The 13,072-nt window shown below is 35.1% G+C and overlaps 1 protein-coding gene across 1 annotated transcript; it reads left to right on the top strand.

Annotated features, from left to right (window-relative positions):
• Positions 1 to 4,419: 4,419 nt before the first annotated feature.
• Positions 4,420 to 5,875, top strand: LOC123556065 (glucose dehydrogenase [FAD, quinone]-like). The gene is made up of 3 exons (XM_053548940.1): positions 4,420 to 4,483; positions 4,957 to 5,033; positions 5,267 to 5,875. The coding sequence occupies exons 1-3, from the start codon at positions 4,420 to 4,422 to the stop codon at positions 5,873 to 5,875; spliced, it is 750 nt and encodes a 249-aa protein (XP_053404915.1).
• The last annotated feature ends 7,197 nt before the right edge of the window (positions 5,876 to 13,072 follow it).

Here is a 13,072-nt window from a genome sequence, read left to right as displayed (position 1 = left end):
TAATTTGACCTCATACTTCCAACAATTCTTCGAATGGTCTAATACGCTGTCAACAGACAGCTCTTGTTTTTAAATATTTTGTATAATCATTTTGTAAATGATAATATTTAGAAGAGTAGAGGTTTGGAAGCATAGAACGCAACCAATGACGTAATAATAGACACGAATATATTACGTAATATATTACGTAAATAGTGGTGCACTCTGCTTGACATAAACTTGTAAATTACGTTGTATTAAATGTTGTAATTTTGATAACATAACTACATGTTGACATGGTATTTATAATATTCATGAATTACCTGGATATTTACATCTCATATAGACATATAGATAACCAGACCTCTTAACCCTTAGTCTGCTAAATTTCTAAAATGGACTGGTCCATCATTCAATTTGGGCCGTACCACTTATTATTCAAAGGGGTGTTCACTGAAAATTTACTGACTGAATAGCGAACAGTGCAGACCATGATCAGACTGCACGGATGTGCAGGCTGATCTTGGTCTGCACTGGTCACAAAGGCAGAATCACTTGCCGCCAGCAGGCTAAAGGTTAATCAGTTTTATATTTTACTTAAAGTAAACACCAGAGCCAGTCATTATGTTTAAAGCAATCTTACTATTTTCCTCATGCGTAATATTTTCCTGAATTTTAATTACATTGCATGAACACTTCCTGTTTAATATATGTTCCAAGTTAACAATACATAAGCAATTTTATTAACCTTTTCAAATTGTACTACAATGTATTTAAAACCTCTTTTTTGAAACTTAATATTAAAAGTGTATGAATTATCGTTGAACATACGCGTATCTATTTTGTAGATTTTGTTTGTTTGTTTTGGGTAAAACGCCGTTTTTAAATAACCAGTGATCCTGGATTCTGTACTAGATCTATTACAAACCTTTTCTTCGCAAGTTCCAACTTCCCCATATGAATCAGAGGTGGAGGACGAATTATTTGAGAAACAATGTCGTTTATCAAATCGTCACGGAGATCATACGCCCCGCCCGGAGATTGAATACACGACCACGCGATCCGTAGATCTACGCTCTCCCTATTGAGTTAAGCGGGTGGGTACTTCGGCTGAAGAGGGTGCAGGACTTTAAAAAATAGGCCATTTAGAGTACATCTCTCTTAATTTATGTTCATTTCGCGTTTAACAAATATTTGCTTTTGAACATCAGTATCACAAACGACGGAGAAGGCTCCGTGCACTAGGCAGTTTCCGAAACTGTAACAAACTTTTCACGAGACTGGTAGTGTACACGTATGATTATTTTCAATGCACATGGCCGATTTATACATTTTAAACATAAATAAAGAATTGCTTCGTCGAAGCTACCTTCATTCCGGAGTTTGACTGAGATTGAGTTGCTTCCGGTTCTATAAAAAAAAAACCTGGCAACAGTTTCAGGCACGTGCTTATTGCACATACGCACTGTTCCATGCACGTGCTAATTGTTTACACATCTATCTCCTTACTCTTGGTGCATTACTTCAGACTCAGTCAGGCACACGGGGTAGAGACATAGACATTTTATAAGCCAGGTGGATGCCGCACATAAAAATGTTCTGCAACGCTAGACAGGTTCGAACTCACATCGATGAGGGGCAAGTAATTCGAAGTTGGTGGCGTTTAAAAACTAAACCATTTTGCCTCTCACATCACCTATAAAGTTGTCTTATGACAGATATGATAAATGGTCTTTACAAATATCGAATAACAGTGTCAACAAATATTGATCGAGACAACTAGCATCGCTGACATGAAAACAATTTAACAGATATATTCAAACAACTATGCAAATCACCAGATGAACTTCGATGGTCGTTTTATTTATTAATCCGATTAAGGGATTAGGTACGTAAATGAGCATAATTAAATCTTCTAAACAACTCATTGTTTTACAAAACAGCAAAATGTCCGTGTACTGCAATTACATGAACGAATTGAATGATGGTTTTGGTGAATGCAATTTTATTACAACCATTTGCACATGTTACTGCAAAAGCACATATTTTCGCGAGGTCAAAATTTCGCGATTTTGGAATTATGACTATGTTCGCGAGGTTTAATATTCGCGAAATTGTAACAATGGTGTCTTACTTGAATTCGCATTTTACTAACGTTGAATATTTACGCGAGGATTAATTTTCGCGAGATGTAGGGCCTCGCGAATATAGCGAAAATTTCTGCTTTTAATCTGGAAAAACTGATGAAACTGCCAACTGACGAGAAATTGAATGCACTGCTTGATGGATTTTCCTAATCTGAATTGTTGAAATGTAGACTAGATAAAAGTGAAGCCCGCCCGCTCAGCTCAATGCGCAGAGCACAGATCTACGGATTGTGGAGTCGTCAGTTCGATCCCCTGGCGGGGCGTATGTTCTCCCTGGCGATTTGATAAACGACATTGTGTCTGAAATCATTTGTACTCCACCTCTGATTCATGTTAGAACAGGTTAGTACCAGTACAGAATCCAGGAACATTGGTTATGTTTATTCACCGCCGTTACATGACTGAAATACTGGTAAAACGGCGCTAAACCGAAAACAAACAAACAACTTGAGAAATAATCGTCATAAGAAAACATTAATATATGTTTTGAGAATATACAATTATCATGCATCTAGTACAGAACGTTCATCATTATTTCAATTATTTTTCAAGCAATCATTTTAAGGCGTAAAAATATTGTTTATTTCCGGTATCTCGACCTACCCTAAATGTTTGGCCTGACCCTAAATGTTTTTGCCTTGGAGAATTTTTGTTTTTTTAATTTCGACCTACCTATCCTATTTTTACCATGTTACCAGAAATAATTTTTTAGGCTTAAGTCAAAAATGTTCCTATATGTAAATAATGAAAAAAACGTTTACAGAAAAAATCACGCTCACGGTCATGAGTTTCAGTTAACAATGAAGCACTTGAGCAATATCAAGTGAACGATGTTAAATCCCGTTTGGTAAAATATCAAAATTCAAGAAGTAATTAATTCCCCTGAAAAAAAAATCTTTTCAACCAAATATTTAACGCGAACATAATATCAAGTAACAGTTAATGTTAAAATAAAAATAATAAAATATATCCAACAGGGAAAGCCATGTTCCAATAACGCAGTCTACAAAAACCTTAATTCAGCACACGCTCGTGCACGTGACCAACAATAACACTCACACAAAGAAAACACTAGGACAAAACGATCAAATAAAGGAACACAATAGGCCGCCAACTGCAAAACCACCACCGGGGAGCTTAAACCGGTTTTTGGTGCATCTAACATCACTTTTAACCCCATCAAATTCCAAAGTCAAAGGACAGTGTAAATAAAAGTTACCCTAGAGTCATATTTAAAACTGAACTATAAACCTATCTTCGTTATCTACACAATTCAAATACCGGTACTCCTAGTTTTTACTTTGTTTATTGAAATATGTACGTTTTATGTAGTTTATGTAAATCATATTCAGATATAATTCAGTACGTCTGACATTGAACCTGTTGACGAGCAAATAAAGTAGAAGATAAGTATTGACTACATTTAATATATGCAAGTACAAATGTAGAAAAAAATGCTCTATTTGACAGATTGTAACATACTGTTACATGCAAAAGAATAGTCAGTGTCGCTCTCGCGGTACTTATTCTGTTTATTAGAAAATCCCCATATTATACATGTAAATGTATACTTGGGCTGTAATAAAGAAACCTGCATGTCTATCTGTCTGTCTGTCTGTCTGTTTTAAACATTAATAGGAGAATAAGCTAGAAATTATGTACCTCAGTTTGAAAGATTGAGTTACTGATATTGGAACCATTTTTAAAGACTTAATATCTTGTACATTAATTTGATATCATGTTAAATATATTTTGGGCTGGATATTATATATCACAAATAAAACCATTATGGTATTGTATTGAAATGTATTGTATTCATTACCACAATTACTTTTAAGTTCAAATTTCAGATCTTAGTCAAGTTAAATTACAAGTCAGGTAAATATTTGGCAGCTTGCCTAGTGATAGCACATATATTTAACCTTTCCGAACCTAATATCAGTGAAATTTGCAATACACCTGCAGTATATGTTTTAAAATGGGAAGTTTTAAAGCTGAAATTTTTGTTGGAATTATAGCTTATTTAATATATTATCTAAATACTCCGTCAAATACTCTGCTGGTAAGAAATGTAAATACCACATACGATTACATCATTGTTGGAGCCGGTTCAGCTGGCTCTGTTCTGGCTGCAAGGTTTTCTGAAGATCCACATTTGAGTGTTCTTCTTATCGAAGCCAGTGGCGGGGAAACGGACAACTAAACATTCTATGATACGCCTTTAGTGGCATAACTTTTACAACATTCTCAATCTGACTGGACGTACTTCACAACATCTCAAACAAAGTCTGGAATGGCAAGTTTTATCGGTGCAAATAGACACTATTGGCCTCGTGGAAAAGTTCTCGGAGGATCAAGTATGTACAATAATATGCAATATGTAAAAGGAAGGAAATAGGACTATGACGAATGGGCAGAGCAAGGATGTGCAGGGTGGAGTTATAACGATGTACTGCCTTACTTTCTGAAATCAGAAGACTATTTGGATGGAGAACTCAGAGGCTCAAAATATCGCCACGTTGGTGGACCGTTAGGCGTGAGTCTAGACACTGTTTTTATAGATTTTTGGAGACGATTTATAAAAGCTGGTAAAGAATTAGGATACGTAGAATACGTAGAATCAGCCAAATCTCCGTGAGGAATGGAGTACGAGCAAGTACAGCGAAAGAGTTTCTACGCCCTGCTTTGCATCGCAATAATTTACATGTTGTTGTTAATTCCCACGTGACAAAGGTAAACGTGGAGCAGAAGACAGCTACAGGTGTGACATTTGTTAAAAATGGAGTAAAGAAAATTGTCACAGTAAGAAAAGAGGTCATTTTATCTGCAGGTGTTATTGGTTCACCACATATCCTCATGCTATCAGGAATAGGTCCTCAGAAACATTTGGAGAGTTTAAGTGTAAATGTAATTAATGACTTACCTGTTGGAAAAAATTTACAAGACCACATTATAATACCTTACCCATCAGACGTTAATGAAACATCAGAGGTCTTGACTGCGTCGCAAGCTGAAAGCTCATTAATAGCTTTACAACACTAGTTATTTAGACGGGTGCTTTGTCATCTACTGGTCTCACTGGATCGGCGTTTATCAAGATTGAAGAACAGGTTAAGAAATACCAGGATATTCAGTTTCAGATTATTATTACACAACCAAACTTAGCATTGTTTAGACTTAATGACACATTTGTCAGAAATGTGTTCAAGAAAGGATTTAAGAAAGGTTTCACTTTGATTCCAATAGTGTTGCATCCTCGGAGTCGTGGCACGATAACATTAAAAAGTACCGATCCGTTTGATTACCCAAATATTGATCCGAATTATTTAGACCACACGAAAGACATGGAGGTCTTAAAGAGAGCAATAAAGATATCGGAGAAATTGCTTGAGACGGACAGTTTTAAGCAAATAGGGACTCATTCCGACACTTACAAGAATGCTGTTTTCTGTGCAATGCATGAATATAAGTCGAATGCATTTTATGAATGTCTGATAACGAATTTAGCTCACACTGCTTATCATCCAACATCATCTTGTAAAATTGGTTCAGACACAGACCCTGAAGCCGTCGTTGATCCTGCGTTGAAAGTGAAGGGAATAGAAGGCCTTCGTGTGGCAGATGTTTCTATAATGCCCAAAGTCATTTCTGGGAATATAAATGCGCCAACTATAATGATAGCGGAGCAGGCGGCTGATATGATCCGTGGCATAGACTCGGTGAAAAACATACGAAGACGTAGCAGTTAAAAAAATGTATACTGCGAGACAATGTCTTTATATGTAAACTCTTTTCTTGGATAAACTAAATGCACTTCTATTTGATAGCTATATACTATTACATGCCTTTGCAATCATATGTACATAACAACACCCGTTAGTAATCACAAATCTATTAATCAATATGTTATTACGGAGGTGTATGACGATTTTACGTAAGTCAGTGTATCAAGAGTCATTCGTGTTCGATATTTTCGTCAGTATGTGTCAGGTTTTTTTTAATAAACGGCAGTAACATCGGTTTATTAAGCTAGAATTTGATAAATTGCTAAGATTTCGTTTAAAATGCGTTAAATAAATTAAATAGAAACTTTTAATACAATTATTATTATATCGTACTTTCTGCTACAAAATCTAAATGATATGAACACGAGTTTGTGTTTGTCTTGAGAATAAGCTTATAATCATTGTCATTTTTGCAATTTATAGTAAACAGTCAAAAGTATTATATTGTTTGGTTGCTATTGTTTTTCAGATTAAATGTAATATTTTGTGGTTCGTGTTGAAAATCAATATAAAAATCAAAATAAAATTTACACAGCGGAGAGTGTGAAAAGAAGGATCGTCTTCCGCTTGGTTTGGTCAGTGGAACCTCCCCAGGGGTAGGTTTTATTGAAAATATAATTGGTGGCTTCTGTTCAAAGTGAATGGCCAGCATGTCCCTGTGTAGACCTATAAAGCACATGATAGGCACGTAGCATGTAGGATATATTTAAAGCTGTACAATGGACTATATATTGCACTACACGTATATACTTTTCTGATTTGATAAATTTACAAACTTGAATTCGTATAAAATAATAATACAATTTTGAACATTACATTGTATGTAATGTAACATGGTAAATGTAAGCGTGTAACAAAATATCATCATTGGGTTCAACACCTCTGACCTAATGTGTTTTATTATTGTTTTACTAAATTTGAGTAATTTAAGTCTGTAATTTCCGTCAAAGAATTCCGCTACTCTAAAAGTAGCAAAATTCGTAACCCTTTGGTGTAAGACATGTGTTTTCTGTAATCTTTTGAAATTCGTATCTGGAAAGCTAAACGTCCATTAATTCATTACATTTACAGTATTAGGCTCTGTCTGATTATATTGTTCGAAGGCAGTTATCAAGTGCTTTTTATTCCCATCTTTTTGCAAATTTAATGACAAGATGTAACTTATGCCCATATTACCAAGTAATGAGATCCCAGCAACTAAAACTGCACAAAGACTTACTTTGTGGTATTCATCGCGCTACATACATTTCAAGATCATTTTAACATAGTAGTGTAGATACTTTTTTATGTATTAATCAGTGTTAAGATTACGATGAAAGGTATAACTTAATAGAGAGATCATTTTTTGACCGTAAAACTTGATTCAGTGTTATACTAGTATCTCGTATTATATCTCGTAAATATCTTGTGAAGATTACTTTCCTTAAATTTCTTTACTCACGTGTCTGAATAATGAAATGATATGAAAATATGTTAACTGAAACACATTTATTATAATAGTTATAAAACGTTTGTTGATAATTTAGGAAGATATATATGATATCATTTACATTCGATACGTGTCTGCAGTAGCTATTATTACATGAATGACACATGTGAAATATTTACTAAACTGTAGGCAGCCTGATTATGTTACCAAAAATCGTAAGGCAGATCTAATATCCATCTTCATGTGTACTTCAGTAAAATGTAGAACAGCTGAAATGAACAAATGAAACAACGAGATTTGATATTTCCTCAAACAGTTTCACGTTATCAGGATATGGAAATTACAGCATTTTTTTTATTTTACAGTTCAAATTCAACTGCTCACATTCTGTAGCATTTGGTCCAAAGTAGGCCTCCTACGCCCTTTTATATTAAACTTAATGATGTGTACGAGTATTACCAATTGATAAGCTTTTTATTTCAAATCAGCGGGTCATCTATGTTTTTGTCCTTAACCTTTAGCCTGCTGGCGGCAAGTGATTTTGCCTTTGCGACCAGTGCAGACCAAGATCAGCCTGCACATCCATCCGTGCAGGCTGATCATGGTCTGCACTGTTCGTTATCCAGTCAGTAAATTTTCAGTGAACACCTCTTTGAATAATAAGTGGTACTGCCCAAATTGAAAGACTGACCAGTCCATTTCAGAAATTTAGCAGGGTAAAGGTTAATGGTGTGACAGTCCTAGTTCTTCAACTTGTTATTTCTTATGTATTTTTCATGATGGTATCGTCAGTTTGCCGAGTTAATTATTTTAATCCTTTTATAGTTTTCTGAGTCTATTTGAAATGCTATTCTATCTAATATTGTCCAGTAAATAAATTCTTATTTTCAACATTTGGTTACTACAGTATCTAGCATTAAACGCTTTTTGCCCCCCCCCCCCCCCCCCATGAGGGTAGGTGGGCATATAGATTTGGTTTTTTCCGTCCGTCCGTCTGAAGTTCGTGACGCGCTAGCTAGAAGTATCTGATATAAATTGATGAAACCTTGCAAGAGTCTTTATCATGATATGAACTTGCGACCTCCTATTTTTCGTCTGACTCCGTCTCCTATTTTTAGAGTTTTTTGCCCCTAAAATAGTCAAAAATGCACATTTTCACATTGTGACACGACTAGCTCACAAAGTATTTGATATAGATTCATGAAACCTTGCATGAGTCTTAATCATGATATGAACTTGCGCACCTCCTATTTTTCATTTTGGTCTGCCCCCTATTTTTAGAATTATGGCCCCTGAAATAGGCAAAAATGCCCATTTTCACCTTGTGACGCGCCTAGCTCAAAAAGTATTTCATACAATAGTAGAAATTGTGCTTCAGTTTCTTCTACTGCATATTTTGACACTTACACTTTCACACTGCAGCATAAATAACTTGCTCAGGGCCAGGTTTGTTTTTTTTCTTTGAAAATATATTAGATGGACATGTTATTAGCATGCAAGATATAATGGTATTTAGAAGATTATTTGTATAAATGCATGGTATCACATATACAGCATGTTGGTCATCTTACAGCCTGCAAGTATTTCCCTGGAAAATCTGTCTAACATGCAAGAATGTGTAAATTTATTGTTAGAAGTATTAACATTTTGCTACATATTTGTAACGCTTATCTTTAAAAATTCTCAAATGCATTCAAAGATGACATCTAAAGTTTATGTTATTAAATAGATATTGAGGATTTTTACGAAGTGCTCAAAGGTGAGCTTTTGTGATCGCCCTGTGTCCGTCGTCGTCCGTCAGTCGCCCGTCGTCAACAATTTGACTGTTAACATTCTAGAGGTCACAATTTTGGCCCAAACTTAATGAAACTTGGTCAGAATGTTACCCTGAATAAAATCTTGGATAATTTTGATATTGGGTCGTCTGGAATCAAAAACTAGGTCACCAGGTCAAATCAAAGGAAAAGCTTGTTATCACTCTAGAGGTCACAATTTTGGTCCAAACCTAATGAAACTTGGTCAGAATGTTACCCTCAATAAGATCTTTGACGAATTCAATATTGGGTCTTCTGGGGTTAAAAACTAGGTCACTAGGTCAAATCAAAGGAAAAGCTTGTTAACACTCTAGAGGTCACAATTTGGGCCCAATCTTAATGAAACTTGGTAAGAATGTTACCCACAGTACAATCTTGGACAAATTTGATATTGGGTCAACCGGGGTCAAAAACTAGGTCACAAGGTCAAATCAAATGAAAAGCTTCTTAACACTCTAAAGGCCACATTTATGACTGTATCTTCATGAAACTTGGTCAGAATGTTAATCTTAGTGATCTCAAGGTCAAGTTTAAATCAGGGTCAGATGGGTCAAAAACTAGGTCAAAAAACTGAAGCACAATTTTCTTTATCATGATATGAACTTGTGCACCTCCTATTTTTTGTCTGGCTCCACCCCCTATTTTCAGAGTTATGGCCCCTGAAATACTCAAAAATGCACATTTTCACCTTGTGACGTGCCTAGCTCAAAAAGTATTTCATATAAATTGATTAAACCTTGTATGAGTCTTTGTCATGATATGAACCTGCGCACCTCCTATTTTTTAGCTCGACTATTCGAAGAATAAGTAGAGCTATCCTTCTCACCACGGCGTCGGCGTCGGCGTCGGCGTCGGCGTCACACCCTGGTTAAGTTTTTCGTACCAGTCCACATTTTAACAAAGTCTTTTGAGATAAAGCTTTGAAACTTTCAACACTTGTTTACCATCACCATGTCCAGTTATAGGCAAGAGTACATAACTCTGTCAAGCATTTTGACTGAATTATGGCCCCTTTTGACTTAGAAATCTTGGTTAAGTTTTTCGTACCAGTTCATATTTTGACAAAGTCTTTTGAGATAAAGCTTTGAAACTTTCAACACTTGTTTACCATCACCATGTCCAGTTGTAGGCAAGAGTACATAACTCCATCAAGCATTTTGGTTGAATTTTTGCCCCTTTTTGACTTAAAAATCTTGGTTAAGTTTTTCGTACCAGTCCACATTTTGACAAAGTCTTTTGAGATAAAGCTTTGAAACTTTCAACACTTGTTTACCATCACAATGTCCAGTTGTAGGCAAGAGTACATAACTCCATCAAGCGTTTTGACTAAATTATGGCCCCTTTTGACTTAGAAATCTTGGTTAAGTTTTTCGTACCAGTTTATATTTTGTGTAAAGTGTTTGACATATGGCTTTGAAACTTTTATATCTTGTTCAGTATAATAGTCTCTATCAATAGGCAAGAGTACATAACTCTCTCATCTTTTTTGGCTGAATTATGGCCCTTTTTGAACTTGGAAATTGGTTCTGTTTTGTGTATGTCCATGTTTTGTCAAGACTATTTGACATATGGCTTTTAAACTTTAAACACTTGTTTATCATTATGATTTCCATCTGTAGGCAAGAGTACATAACTCTGACAACTATTTTGACTGAATTATGGCCCTTTTTGGACTTTGAAATTTGTTCAGTTTTTCTTACAAGTCAGCGTTTTGTCAAAACTATTTGAACTGTGGCTTTGAAACTTTTAACACTAGTTTATCAACATGATTTCCATCTGTAGGCAGGAGTACATAACTCTGTCAACTATTTTGACTGAATTATGGCCCTTTTTGGACATGGAAATTAGTTAAATTTTTCAAATAAGTCCATGTTTTTCCTAGCATATAACTTAACATATTTGCCATCATGGTCACACATTGCCATTTAGTTCAAGACTAATAGAAATCCACAAATACAGGAACATTTTTTGTTTAATTCTTTTTTTTGTTTAGTCTGAAAATCTATGGAAATATTTTGACCCCATTCTTCAATCAATTCTTCGAATAGTCGAGCGCGCTGTCATCCGACAGCTCTTGTTTTCTGGCTCCGCCCCCTATTTTCAGAGTTATGGCCCCTAAAATAGTCAAAAATGCACATTTTCACCTTTTGACGAACCTAGCTCAAAAAGTTTTTAATATAAATGGTTGAAAACTTGCATAAGTCTTTATCATGATAATTATAAACTTCTTGCACACCTTTTATTTTTGGGCTGGCTCCACCCCCTATTTTTAAAGTTACGGCCCCTGAAATAGTAAAAAAAATGCACATTTTCACCTAATTATGTGCCTAGCTCAAACCGTATTTAATGTAAATTCATGAAACCTTGCTTGAGTCTTTATCATGATGTGACCTTTCACACTTGGCATTTTTCTTGAGAATCTTTGCGCTTATTACAGAGTTATGCCCCTTGAAATAGCCAAAATAGTGGATTTTTTGTTTGTGATGCTCATAGCTCAAAAATAATGAATCCTTTCATAAAATGTTTGTATAGGCTAAACCCCACTAACACTACAAACATTTGAATTATTGCCCCTTATCTGTGACAAATGTACCAGTGGGGGCACACCCTGTGTCCTACAGACACATTCTAGTTTTAAATCTATAATGAATCGATTTATTAATCGATTGCTTCTGAGTGCGATCCACGGGCAAGGGATACGTTCTCCGTGACTGTCGATAAAATTGTCTCAAATCATTCTTCCTCCATCTGATTCAGCAGTCACTTATAGAGAACAGGTTTGTACTTTTACAAAACTCAGTAAAACTTCATGGTGCCCGCCGTTACATTATTGAAGTACTGTTGGAAAACAGTGCTAAACTCTAAACAAACAATCTCAGCATTTCGCGTATTATCATTTTGTTATGTACATGATATTTCGATCAGTTCATTACCTCTTCATTTCGTTTTGAAGTGAATAACATAACCTGCTTTTATTTCATATGTACAAATGTCACATTTAAATGGGCTATCTAGCGGTAAGAGATGATGCATTTGTCAATAATATCAGAAACAAGTTTCAATATTCTTCGTCTTAAAGATAAAAATTGTTTAATTTCTGATTACCTAATTTCTGATTACCAGACCTGGCTTAAATGGGGATTTAATTTCACTGATAATGCTAGATGATGCAGTACTTTAGATTAATACAGATCAATTGTCTGCAGAAGAAACTAAAGGAGGTATATGTCTATCAACCAGCCAAAAATTAATACGACTATTTTCAATTATTGTTGTCTTTTTTGGGGCGGGGGAGGGGGAGTCTTTTCCAAATGTATTGCTTCTTATCTTCATTAACCTCACTCCAAGTTCAGAAAGGTTTTTACTCTAAAACAGATTATTAAGGCTCTAGCTAGGATCTATGCTTTGGTTATTATGTGTTTTCACCTACTTCGTAATTCTATCTTGAAGCTCGATTACTTCACTATTAAAATCCGCACAGATTGCCTTAAAGCTGTACGAATGACCTATAAAAATGTGATTACAGTTTCAAAAACACGAATTCGAGTCCTTTTATCATTTGGTGCATAAATGGTTAACGAGGAATACAGATTATCATTGTTTATATATGAATAAGGACATGTCGAGTAAGTATCTATTTGTTTGCTCGTAAAATTTGGACATTGTTTACAACATGCATCAGTTCGCTGACTTTGGTACCATGACTAAACATTAATTATCTCTTTCCATTGAGAAGTCTAGTAAGCTTTAACATCTCTCTTAAGCCTTGCAAGTTAAATGATTGAATATGCAAAATTTCATTTTATAAATTCATGAAAAAATAAATTATTCAGTTATTGATTTCTACTCAAACTATCATGGCATCACGTAACAGAACTGCATAAAATTATTTCTCACATGTTTGACGTCGCGGGAGTG

Source organism: Mercenaria mercenaria, chromosome 7 (genome assembly GCF_021730395.1).
Source record: "Mercenaria mercenaria strain notata chromosome 7, MADL_Memer_1, whole genome shotgun sequence".
In the NCBI taxonomy this organism is placed as follows: Eukaryota; Metazoa; Mollusca; class Bivalvia; order Venerida; family Veneridae; genus Mercenaria; species Mercenaria mercenaria.
The sequence above is the reverse complement of the archived record's forward strand: the minus strand, read 5'-3'. Positions and strand labels throughout refer to the sequence as shown.

Excerpts from the sequence above, each read along its gene's own strand:
- LOC123556065 (XM_053548940.1), top strand. The coding sequence starts at position 4,420 with ATGGCAAGTTTTATCGGTGCAAATAGACACTATTGGCCTCGTGGAAAA. Across the intron at positions 4,484-4,956 it reads AAAAGTTCTCGGAGGATCAA|GTGTTATTGGTTCACCACAT; the intron begins GTATGTACAATA and ends TTTTATCTGCAG. Across the intron at positions 5,034-5,266 it reads TGGAGAGTTTAAGTGTAAAT|ATTATTATTACACAACCAAA; the intron begins GTAATTAATGAC and ends ATTCAGTTTCAG.